Below are 13,422 nucleotides of genomic sequence, written 5' to 3' on the forward strand. Positions count from 1 at the left end.
CACACGCCAAATAGATTCTTCAATATGCTTCATTCTCAAAGGAACACAAGAAATTACTTTAAATCAAAAATATGAGGTCTTTTGGGAAAAACCCCAGGTCACAAACCATGTGGACACCACAACTACTGGGGCTGGATGAAAGGGCAGCTACACACTGGCAGTTTTTTCCAAGTGCAGATCAATACACAGTGCATGAGAGGGGATACTGATAGCGATACTGAGTGCTAGATTTGAACACACCTCAACCCACCCTCCTTTGGGTCAGAATTTAACTCCTATGTACTATTGTATGAAGTATCACTTTGAATGCTGTGGGATTATATCTACACGATCACTCTGCTTACATATGCTTTGCCTGCACAACCGCAAACTCCTAGGCTCTAGGCAGGGGGCTGTGTGATGCAGTCCTGCTTCTGCTGTTCGCCTTTGCTGAAAAAGAGATTTGCTTCCTTTTATTCCAGAGCAGTCAAACATCGCAGGGACAGAGACCCTGTCTCTCTGCTTCACCCCACAAATGAAGAATCCCCCACAGGCAGAAGCAACAAAGCACCCTGATGTATTCTCAACCCCAGCGTGCTCAACAGCACAGCTGAGACGCCTCTGAAACCACTGCACTGGCCATATGGCACCAGTGATCCTGCTGTAAGCGAAGGTTGATCTCATGGGTAGGGTGTTAGACAAGAGCTTTGCAAGCCAGGATTAAAGATGATCAGATTAAAACAACCTGTCTGCAAAGTGCACAGCAAAGGAGGATAACTACTGTCAGACCACAGGGTAAGGGTCTAAGCACAGGTGCAGCAGCAACACGAACACCTCCAGCAGCACGGGGGCACACCACCCCACCAGCAATCCATCAACACTTCAGAGAAGGATGGCCAAGTAAGGAAGCTGTCCTTCAGATAACATCCCCTCTCTCAGCCTCTCTTGTTGGTACTTGGGTGGACACTCTCACTACCCCGCATCAACACAACTAGCTGTTCATCAGCCACTCCAGAACATGTCACTTACTCCTGGCCAAAAGTGAAAAATTGGTTCCATGCTTGAAGTGAGAAACCATGTAAGCCCCTCACATTTCAAAAGTCAGACACTGCAACAAGAGAAGAAAGCCATTGTGCCTCCCTACAGAGCCAAATCTTCCACGCTTTAGAAACGCTGCTGTTTAGCAGGAACTGGCAGATGAAACTGTGAAACAAATAAGGCCACTGACTGGGCTAATACTATATTCAGTGTGAGCTACTTCCCCTCTGCAGAGCACCAAGCACCCATCTTTTAGATCATTACACTTGCTCCAAAGAGGCAAGGAAGCAATGCAACTTGTTAAAAACCCCTTGCTCTCACATAAAAACTTTTCATACAAAAATCTGTGAGCAAGACCTTTCATCCAGCTTTGGGTCTATTTAAACACAATCTGGTGTCAAGCAAATCCACTGCTTCATGGAAGCCATCACAAAGTTTTATGAATTTTTCAAAGGATGGAAATGCCATTTAGACCCCCTGTGTTGTGCCAGAACAGAGTTGCACCATTCGTTTCAGACAGCAGTAAGACCAGTTCAGTTCCTGCTACAAATGGGCACTCCAGCAATCCTGCTTGCAACATTGTGCTTCCTACATGAAATATATGAACCTTGCTTCCCTGTCTTCGAAATTAAGATAACAAGACAGCACAGCTCTATTTAAAAGCTCAATTAAATGGAAAAAAATGGAGACTATTTCAGAGCCTGCTAGTGAAAGAGCTGGAGCAGCACCCTGACAATTCACTTCTGCTGCTGAAGCTGAAAAGGAATTAGTGTGTTTTCTTGTACTCAGCTTCTCACTTCTGTCTTGCGGGGCTTAGCTGCTGTCAGACTCGCTGTATGGTTTTGAGAGCTCTGAGAAATCATCCTCCCTCTGCTAGACTGGAAAAAAGAGCAAACTGTAGAAGACTTTTTGGACTTTGAGTATACAGATCATGATGAAGTTGTGATTTCACATTTGCTGTACTGCAGTTTTTAATGAGAGCTGTAACCAGGGAAGGGAAGACTTCCCCCATCACTTCCAGCCTAAATACAACAACTAGCAGAGACAAGGCAGAGAGATGCTGCAACCTCTGAAAGGCTTAAACTCTAGTTTCTCCGAGTACTGCTCTTGCGATTGGAAAGACAAGAGATTTTCCATATGCCAATTACAGACTGTTTGTAGGATCACAGTTTAGGCATAACACTGAACGATTCATAGAGGAAGAAACTGAGACACAATTTGTTTTGTTGCTTAGCTTGAAGACACCATGCTCTGGCCAGGATCACCACCTGCCCGAAAGACAGTTCCGTCCTACAGCAGAAGTTCATTTACCTGCTGGAAATTCTGAAATACGTAATTTCTGAAAATACGGCATTTAGAGCAAGGCATCCTGCTTGCAAGTTTAAGTAATATTAAACAGCATAAACTTCAAAAAAAGCAAGCCACACAAAAAAAAAACCCAGCAACTGAAAACCAGTATCAGTCCACAAAAGTCCCAAACCCACCCAACAGCATGTGGCCAGACAGTGCATCATTCCTTCTGTACCTCTCTGCCTTCTGTGCCCTGCAACCCCTCTGAACCCCCTTTGCGGCTGGTGTTGGCAGGTACACAGCAAGGCCGAACCCCCAGCTACACTACCGTGCTATGGGGTTTTGGGGAATGTCACACAGCCCCTCTCTGCCTCAGTTCACACTTTTGCAAACAGGGCAAAGTGTTCAATGCATATCCCTTCTGTAGAGAAAAGTCATCACTAGTTGAGATCTGACAAGCACTTTGAAGCACCTGGACTGCAAAGATGACTTTTTTGAAGCAGAGTGGGCAGTAGCCTGTCCCAGCTGGAAGAGTGCCAGGAGTACATCTACGACCACCTCTTTCCTCACCTATTTCCCTGGCAGCCCAAGGCATGATTTTGCCAGGGAAGAGCCGCTGGGAGAACTTAGCTCTGCGCTGCTGGGAAACCACAAATAAGAGGCTGAATCCTTCCCCAGGCAAAGGGAACAGTAGCCTTCTGCCTTGGAGGAGGCAGATGTTCGCCCTGGAGAGTGCTCAGGGGAATCTGTGCTCAGAAACATTAACTTACACCCGATTCATTTTACTAAAATTGGTACACACGACAGAGCAGTCTAAACAGCACGTACACTGACAGCCCCACACTCCGTGCTGCTCTGCACACTCGTCTCTGCCCTTCGTGCACACTGGAAGGATCTTGTACAGCCAGGCTACAGTAAGAGAGTCAGGAGATGCAAGGTAGGAAGGGCCCCATAGGAGCACTCCTCCTGCTAAGTTTTACCCAAGGAATATAAAGCAGTCTGATACATGTTGTAAAGCTGAGGTTTTTTTCCCCCAAACCATACTCAAAATCTTATTTTGTATTAAGCTATCAACTTCAGCAGCACATTCAGAGATAAAGAGACCTCTCAACACTGACAATATCAAAACCTCTGGGTTTTGTTTCATACGGAAATTGCAGCAAACTCCAGGCATTTTCTTCAAAGCAGCAGTAAATAAAGGTTAAAAAAAAAGAGAGAAGGAAAAGAAGAAAGAACCAAAAAAGTCCAGGAGTAATAGAGCTGCAGAAATACAGACCTGAGGTAAATGTGCTGGTCACAGAGGAGTTTGCTGGATGAAAATGCTGATAGTGATTCTTCACAGAGCACTTCGTAATGTGCCTTTTCTACATTCTCTATATACTAAATTGATTAAGTCCAAGATAAAGCACCTCCTTCCCCTGCTGTATCTCACATGGGCTCCTGTTAGTACCTCTTCCAGTTCCAGAGGGTAATATTTCCCTGTTTCACACAGCCAGACAAATAGCGTATCAGTAAACCACACCTTATCACCTTCTCCGGCAAATTTGAGACTAGGATGGGAAAAAATAATACCACAAACTACAAGCCTGACCCAGAATATTTTGTTTAAAATGTTGGTTAACACAAAGAAGGAGTATCTACATTTATCAGTTTCTGCTTTCATGAGAAATACAAAAGAGACCAGAGAGTTATGATTCTGCTGGGCAGAAACTGATGCTGGCTGGTACAAATCTTGTCTTGCATAATACTGAAGACTACTTTAAATGTACACGTAAGGTATTAGAAAGGAAGAGGTAAGTCTTTATTACATTAAAAGGAAGAGGTAAGTTCCTCATGCATCACTGAAATCTTTGAAAGAATTGAATTTATTCGTATAAGTTTAAGACCAGAGGGTGGGGAATGGGGAGAAAAAAGTAAAATACTAATTAAAAAGATAAAGTAGCTTCATGCAACTCACCTTGACCTCAATGAAGTCTGGTTTACCAAGGGATATCAGGTCAGCATAGGCTTTGAGTTCATCCACGTTCCAAGCTTTCACCAGTGTCAGCCTATAAACAGTTCGCTGTTGCTGAAATAAAGGAAGAATTACATTAGCAACACATTCTGACAAAGGAAGCATGTTCCAGCCTTGCACAAAGCTTCAAACAGCGGGGTGGGGTGGTGGTGGGCACAAAAATCTCAGTAATTTATTCCAAGAAGCCAGGGGCTAAAACAAACCAGACCCAAACCAAGAGCCCCCTCACTTGTTCTTTCAAGAAAGCTACTCCATAGCATCTGTGAGCTGAGCCACCTTTTGCTATACACTTATCTTCCCTCCATACATCCCCAGTACTTCAACTTAATGGGATAACAACCAGGCAGTTTATCACTCTCCGATTTGCTTCCCCAGACATAAAACCTCCCCATTAGTTGCTACACAGATATACTTTACTTCCTCCAGCTGGATCACTTGGCATTGGTGACTTTTGGACAGGACAAACAAGAACAGACAGACCCTTGTCTGCTCCCATCTGCAAACTCCCCGTCAGGTACAGTATCACAGAGAAAAGGCTCTCCCGTGATCAGTTATGCAGAACATTTTATTGGAAGCACAAAGTGGCCATTAAAAATCACAACCGGAAAACATTGCAAGCACCCTGCTTATGACCTAGCCTTATAGAAGCATGGTGCAAACCATTAGAAACACAGTTGCTACAGCGCTAACTACAAGAGCAGCACCTACCCCTCACTACCCTCTGCAGCAGCAGGGCAGCTGGATTTTTGCCGGGCACTATCACTGCATGGACCTGTCCTCTCCATCCCACTGCTGAGCACTGCAGCTCCCCATCATCACACCAGTGCCTCTCCAAAACACTCAGACCTGACTTATTTCTGTGCACAGTGGCAGACAGCACTCTGAGAACTTCTTTCCTTGGAGTTATTCTGATTTTCCCTCTAAGAGCTGCTCACCACAACAGCTATTCATGACAAAAGGACTTCTCTTAGCAATATAAGCACTTAGCCACGGAACAAATCCAGTCTCATTGCTCGCATCTGCTTGTTTCCATCCTTCCCCTCTCTTTCCCTTCCTCTTCCACTAATGTTTTATTTTGCTTATCTCAAACTTATTTATAAAGCAATCTTCCAGCACAATTGTTTTTTGAATTAACTCATTTTCTTGCCCTGGCACACTGTAGACTGTAAAATGTGACAAAAGCATCAGTTTAGCCAGCACCAAACAGCAATTCAACAAATCCGCAGCAACCCAAGACTCCATGGCTGGGGCCACGCTGTATCCCAGGGCTGGGACTTCACAGTCCCAGCAAGGGCTGGAATCAAAGTCTCCTGCCCCAGAAAGTCCAGGCTTAGACTCAGCTCGAGTTAGGAGATCCTCCCTTACCTATTACCCACAACATGCCCATGGCACAAGGTTACCTGAACGTCAACGCCATGTGGGGGAAGCATGCACACTATTCAGTTTACTACATTTTTCAACTGGAGAAGGGTAAGCTAATAAGGAACTTTCCATCACTAAACCTCAGACTGTTCCCCACTGCAGTACCTCTGACAGTATCCACTGACCTCAGGCAAAGCAGGGACAGATCCCAGGACCCTGAGTCCTGGTCCAAGGCTATTAAAGTGTTTGTGCTATGACCACTCCCCAGGTAACACGGGACACTTCCCAGTATCAATCCTCAATCTAGCCACACTTTACTTCAGAGCCTCTAACCTACAGGCCATATAAGTGAACTGTGCCCTCTGTATAAAAATCAAAACTTCACTTACCTAAAACACATTTCAGGGAAAACAAAAGTAGTATTTTCTACACCAGTTTACTATGGAAACATTGCAGATTATTTACTAACAAATAACTAGGACAAACCAGTAAGAAACAGGAGCATCTTCTTCCTCCCATTAACATCTGAACACAGCCAGGGGAAGGTCTTTAGGGCATATATGTACAGAGAACTATATGTTCTTCTACGAACCAGAAGTGTCCCAGCACACTCACTGCCTCTGTTGTGTTGGGAACCTAAGCACCAGGTAAACCCGCAAAATTCTCCAGGAGACAAACACAAGCAAGAATTCGATACATACAAGGAGTCAGTGTCTTAAGAAAATCATTAAGGTAGAGCTTTCTTTTTTAAAAAAAAAAAGTCTGTGAGAGTAACTTTGAAGAATTATTGAGAGAACGATTATTGAAAGCCAAATATCAAAAGAATTAAAATAGCTGGCCTCTACTTTAGCCACAGCATATAAGCACATATTTAAGGAGACTCTCAGTTTGAATGGATTGGCAAAAGAAAGGTTCACGCCAAGAAGCAACAGGCCAGTATGAAATCAACAGTTAATTACTAAAGAGAAAAACAATGAAGGATCTAGTACAAAAAATAAACGCATCATTTGCCATAGAACAGAGAAAGAAGAAACCAGAGGGGAAAATACCAAACAAGAGGAAAAACTCCAATACACATACGCCTATCAATCTGAAGTGATTAGATACCCAATTAACTCAGAAATGTCTCCTCAAAGGTCAGCTCACAGCAGTAAACAAATGCGGGCAGCTTCAAGACAGCAGTACATAAAAATCACATTTTAATACCAGCTCCTAAGACAGGCTGCTGATCCGGACCCAGTCCTCAGACTAGGAAGTTGGGTTCCCAGTGCAATCAGAGTGGGGAGCCCACCATGAAGTGAAGCTTTTTGGGGCATATCTTTGTTCTGGCAGGATAGTTTTGTGCTGAAATTAAGAGCAAGTTTCTGGACATCTTTACTGTGTATAGAAAATGTAGCTTGGCAATGAGCACACTGAGTGGGACAGTGCATCCTACTAAATCCAGCATGAGCAGCATCACCACCACTGGCTGAACAGGCTGCAGCAGTGGAGGATATAAAAAAGGAAAAAAAGAAAATTATAATCTCAACCTTAACACAGAGACATAAACCACAGGAAATCCACTTGCAGGATGAAAGTCTCAGAAAATCCACTTGATCTTCAGACAGCAGATACTTTTTATTTGGGGAATCTGAACAGGACATACAGATAACAGGAGACCAGACCAGGCAGACACTGGTCTCAAGTGCTGGAATTAAGGATAACAAATATCATCAACAGATGTATGGAACGCTCCTATTGACTAACGAAAAATATTTATACTTAGCTCAAGTGTGAAGTGACAGGGCAAGGCCTTTAGATAACTGAAGTGCTGGCAGTTCAGGAGGGCATTTGCTACCCTGAAGGCCATGTGTGACAAGTGGCATTTACAGTACTGCCATGCTGCTTGGAGCAAGCTTAGAAAACAGCACTAAGTGTTCTCCCAAGGTTCAATTCCTTTATGAAGTCTCCAAGAAGACAGAAAATCTTTTCCAGGGGCCAAAAGGATCACTTGCAGCAATAAAAAAACCCCAACTAGTAGCATCTTTGTTGGCAGCAAAAACTGACAGCAACTGACTGGAGGAAGATGACTCTGGGAGTGCCATGCTGTGATTTCAGAGGACCACACTGTGATTTTGAGGGGGGCCCACACTGGTTTCCCCCTCTGTCTCTGCTGGCAGATGAATGTGCCAAGTGCACCCACACCCCATAGGAGACCATGCTGCAGGGGACTGCCCACAGCTCATGTTTCTTGCCAAAATACAGTGGAAGGAATATATTTGAAAAAATCAACTCTAGTCTATTAAAAATTGATTAAATCAGATTGCAAAGATTAACATAAACCATTATCAAAGAGGAAACAAATACACACTTGTTTCTTATTTGCCAGTCCTCAGCACTGCACTTAGAACCATCACCGGGACTTCTCTCCCTGGGACAGCTCTCCAGGAGGCAGCACGGAGGAAGGTGTAAGAGCAAGCAAGAAACATGTGGCTCCATGCTCTGCTGACACAGAAGACAGGGGTCCCCTGGGGTTCATAATCATGGGGCTGACCCTACGGTGCCCTGCTTCCTCCTGGAATCACAGGCACAGCCTCCAGCACTTGTCAACTTCTTTTAGACATGCCTGGTTGTTTCCCACATGTTCCTGGAACTGCCAGAGCAGATGGGGCAGCTTCAGGGAAGGCCACAAAATACTGACAGCAACTGGAAGAGTTGCCCTGCTTCCCAGTGGCTGCCACCACCAATACAAAGAGGGTGTGATGTGAAAGCTGCGTGAAGGCACATAGCCACCAACAGCTGCCTCTGGCTTAGAGCATGGGGACACGCACTCGGACAGACGTGACCAAAACCCAACTGGATCAGCAAAAATATGAACATCTTGGAAAAAATAATCTTATGTTGGCAGAGGACATCCATGTGCAATGATGACCAAGCATTCTGCCAGCCTTCAGACACCAAAGGGAGGGAAGTCCACTCACCTGTCATCTTGCAAGCCAGAATGAGTGGGGACACCCCTCTGCCCAGCACTGCTGTGCCTGCAACTGCTAGGATCATCTCACTTCTTCCCTCTGTAATCTAATGAATGGTTTCCAGGGCTAATCCCTATTCGCTCTCCGTGCTTTGCTCTTGTAACTCTTAACAGTTTGTTCCCTCCCCCACTTTGGAACTGGGCTGAGGCATGCAAACACTTCTGCAAAAACATAAATAATCATTTATTAATTTTACACTTGTTCTGCAGAGGGACTAAACAAATGCCACCAAAAAGTGGTTTGAAGCTCAGATCAACAAGCTGAACACAGGACGAATGCTGTCAGACCCAAGTAAATGCAATATTGCAAGAACAGTTTTGTGGGGAGGACGAAACGTTACCAGTGTACTCTTAGCACAGCATTTTCACACTTACATTAAGTACAATGCTTCAGTGAGTGTTTCTTCTTACAGCAATGAAGGCTTGCATGAAGGGAGGTGGGGTTTTTTTCTTCCCATTTAAATCTCATTTTTAATACTCTCCAATATACAGCCTAGATAATTTTAGAAGTCTAACTTCAAAGTTCAAATACTTCATAAAATTCAAACTGTTATAAGCACATTAAAAAGGCTTTTCCTCCCATAGGGCAGCACAAGTAACAACTGCAACCTGTATTTTCCATCACTTCAGAAACTGAACTATCACAAAATCTGTATTAACTAATCACAACTGGTGGTGAAAGAAGAAACAAAAATATTGCCAAAGGGATACAGAAAAAAGTAGAAAAAAATCATAAATTAATATTGCAACTGAATAAAACTCTTTCCAGGGGGCAACATCTCTCAAGCATTGTCTGAGCAGAGAAAAAGCTGGTAGAAGGGACAAATCAAAATGACTAAGGGCCTAATACCACAAAATCTTATATACAAGTAATCCTTACAGACTGCCAGCAGTACAAATAACAATCCTGTTTTATTAATCTATTATTTGTATTTAGTTGTACAATAATAGGGCCCCAGGAGATCCTCTTAGAAACACTGAAAAACAAGAAATAAGAGCTTAAGCCCTGAGAATTTAATGATCTAAACCATCAGGACAGAAAACCAGACTGCAATGCTCTAAGTCCGGTGTTTCCAGGAAAAGCAACCATTATTTCACTTCAGAGAGCCATCAGAGTAACATTAGCAGAAAAGAAAAAGTTACCATGATAAAGAACCTTCTGAATGGGTGAAAGTTGAGGGTGTGGAACTGCATCTGTTTTACACCAAAAAGCTCTTTATGCAAATGATCAGCCTATCAGGAAGGGCAGCTCTAGGGCCTGGCCCACTGTGTGGAAAAGGAAAACAAGAGATGGGAAAGAAAACTAGAATATGGCCTTGAAAAAATACCTGGTGGGGGGAGTAAAGCAGAAGGAGGCAGACTCTTCTCAGCAACACCCAGGGAAAGGACAAGACACAATGAGCACAGGCTGAAGCACAGCAAATTGCATTTTTAAGTGAGATTTCCACAGGGGCTTGACTGAACCGCAGAAGGTTGCTGGGAGAGGCTGAGGAGTCTCCATGCTTGAAGACACTCAGCGCTCAGCTCAGCCAAGCTGATCCTGCTTTAAGCAGATTTGTCTTCCCATCTCGACAGCTCCCATCCTGCCCATCTAGGAGTTGTAGATTTTCCTCAAGTACCTTTCAGGAGGGGAACCAAGGGCAGCATGCAGACCACCCCATGAGGAAGGACTACAAGCAGCAGTGGTTAGAGAAGGTTCCCTTAGATCAGGCGAGCATTGCACAAAACAAAAAATTCAGGAGGGCAACAGTGCACGCTGCAGCCAAGCAGCCTCATTACAGCCAGAGCAGGAGCACTACTGTCCATCAGGTCATAATCAAGGAACACTAAATAACCAACAATTCAGACCTCGATGAAGAACTGGGAGCACAGAGAAAAAGCAGTTGAGTATGCTGAAAGAAATCTATTCAAGGCTGGAGAAGTCAGAATAACTTTTGAAGTAATACTACAAAAAACATGGAGTTCTTCAGAGCAGTTATATGGCACAATGCCTGCATGTCTGCGCAAAAAGCAGGATGCATCCTTGCTCCAAAGTGACCCTCTGAGCACCAAGTACATTCATCCAGTCTGGGCAACAGGACAGCATTCAGCAGCAATCTTCAGCCTTTTCCTGACTCAGGTCACGGCTGAAGAGCATGCTCTCCAAAGGGCTGATTGCAGAAACAGAATAACTGACTATTAAAGTGTTATTTTTTCAGTTGTGAACATCTAAAAGCCAAATGAAGCCTCTTTGGCTGCACTCCAGATGCAATCCATCTCCTCACAGGGCTGCAGCAGAACGTTGTGCTGGACGACTTGATGCTTTTGCTCTGATCTGCAGCTGCACAGTGGAGGAGAAATCATCTTGCTTTCTGCCTCTGCAGGGCACAACGGTGCATGGCTGCAGGTCACAGCACATTCACCGTGCAGCCGGGAGGGCCAAGGATGGAGGAGTCTGGCCCTGCCAAAAATCTCAGCAGCCTCACAAGAGAGGCACCCACCCATGCTCCATGCCCCAGAAAGCAGCATCCCTACAGGCCAACCCTTCTCTGCCAGGAAATCCCCTCTGTTCCAAAGCTCAAGGGTCAGCAATGCTTTTATTCTTGCTCTTGGTAAATCAGTTGACTCGAGATGCTACTGACAGAGCACATCACTGTAACAGCAACAATTACATGGTCACAACACATGCCAGAAGCACAAAGCCCATCCTTAAGAGCTACCAAAACAGCAGCAGGAAGGGCCTGTGCTGCTGTGTAAAATTAGCATCAGGCACTGCAAGTCCTTCATGCCAGGAGACGTTTCTCCAGGCCAGTGCACACTGCTTAGGAGCAAAGGAACAACCTGCTCCTGTGATCCTGTCCTGTTCTGATGAACTCTAACGCCCAGCCCATACTCTCAGGTATATAAAGCAGCTAATGAGGTGCTTTTGCCCACACAGGACACTGAGCCCACAGGTAAAAACTGAACAGTTTTACACAAATACCCTTTGCCTTCCCATACATTTGCTTGGGTTATCACGGCAGACTCCTCTAAAATACAGCACATGGTCTCTTTGGGATTGTACATGGTAGTTGGCTCATTAAAGGCACCTTAATATGGAATATTGTCCAAGAAAGATCTTAAAAGAAAGAAAAACACTAAGACATACCACATATGGTATGGCATATAGTTGGTACATACCACAGTATGACTTGTTCCCCCATTTCATATCTTACTCTTTGGAGGACAGGAACCACATCAGTGTTGGCAGCACACTTAAACAAGAGATCCTGCACTTTCTCGTTGCATTCTGAAAACTGTGTAGCAACAGTCACCTTTTTATACTGGGGTCACAAAAATGCAAGTCAACAGGGGCCAGCTCAGCTTTCTGTTCCCCAAACATCTGAGGACAAAGGAATGAAGAACTAACCTGGGGAAAAGCAGTATCTTCCCTTCAGGCAACTCCTGCTAAAATCTTTCCAAGCTACCCCCCCAAAAAAAAAAATTGCATCCCTTGAATGCCAGAACAGGGTGCAAGGGAAAAACAAAACAGAACCCTCCCCAAAGCAAACAGGATTAGGGAAGGATACTGCTAGCTGATCTTTAAGGTCCCTTCCAACCCAAGCCATTCTATAAAACCAAAAACCAAAAGAGTATTTTATTAACTGTATCTGAGATCCTGGTCTCTCACTCAGCAGATAAAAAGACAAAAATTCTTGTCTCAAAAGAACGTCTCATGCCCAGGTCCCAGCCACAGCGATGCCCCATGGACAGAGCTCAAAGTCATAATCCGGGCCAGCAGATGGGGATGGGACTCCTTCCCTCCACCCTCGGGTGAATCCGCAGACGAGTCGCCAGGCGGCTGCACACCTGCACCCCTCCAGCACCTCCAGCCGAAACAACCCCGGGCCCAGTGACAGCTCCAAGAACAGTGGGGTGACCTCCCCAGCCGCCCGGCTACGCTGAGCCCAGCAGGACGCCCAGCCCTTGGGGCAGCACAGCCAGCACTGACATTTCTGTGCATTTCCACAGCGGTTACATTTTCCTTTGAAACCATTCTAAAACATTCCTAGTCCTATAACATTTGCAAATGAACATTTGCTGCACGCGTATGTTAAGCCAATAGCCAAGTCCCTACGCCAAACCACCGAACACACCTCAGACTGAGCCCAAGCCCACAAGGCAACACTGCTCTCCTGGCATCCGCTGGCCCAGATGTTAATAAAGGATTCGCACGTCAGTTTGACAAAGTGCTCCCTTCTTGCTTCAATAACCAAGAGGGATTGGGGCTGGGTTTTTTGTGGGGTTTTTTATCATTTCTTTTTAATTCCCTCCTCCTCAACATTCATCTTTTCATAGATGAAATTATTCTTCATAAAACCACCCAGGTTTAATCTCAGGAGGAAAAGGGAATGGTGAACACAACTGTGCTGCAAAGAGCAGGTTGCTGGATTGATACAAGTTTTGCTGGGGTAGGGCAACATCTCCCTTCTCCAGCTGGGGCAGGGAGGCAGTGGGAGCAGGATCAGAGGAGGCTGGGACAAAGGACAAAGCAAACAAAACTCCTCCTCCAAACCACACGCTAAGGTCCTGCAAGACCCTTACCTTGGATCATCTCACTTGAACTTGCTCTTTTCATAAAGCAGAGTAACAGTGTCCTACTGTAATAAACCCCAGATTTTTATTTCAACCTGCTTAAAAGTCAGATATTCTGACCACTCATATACCTTACTCTGATATCAATAGAGTAATTTTGTTGTTGGAAATTACA

General features: G+C 44.8%; 1 protein-coding gene across 6 annotated transcripts in view; it reads right to left on the reverse strand.

Moving 5' to 3' along the window:
- TYW1B (tRNA-yW synthesizing protein 1 homolog B) overlaps nucleotides 1-13,422 on the reverse strand; it is a 104,994-nt gene that overhangs the window by 23,648 nt on the left and 67,924 nt on the right. For all 6 annotated transcript variants that reach the window (XM_056327221.1, XM_056327212.1, XM_056327232.1 and 3 more), the window contains one exon: nucleotides 4,265-4,375. In XM_056327221.1, the coding sequence (XP_056183196.1) occupies nucleotides 4,265-4,375 (111 nt within the window). The remainder of the gene's footprint in view (nucleotides 1-4,264; nucleotides 4,376-13,422) is intronic.

This window comes from Falco biarmicus, chromosome 1 (assembly GCF_023638135.1).
Source record: "Falco biarmicus isolate bFalBia1 chromosome 1, bFalBia1.pri, whole genome shotgun sequence".
Taxonomy (NCBI): Eukaryota; Metazoa; Chordata; class Aves; order Falconiformes; family Falconidae; genus Falco; species Falco biarmicus.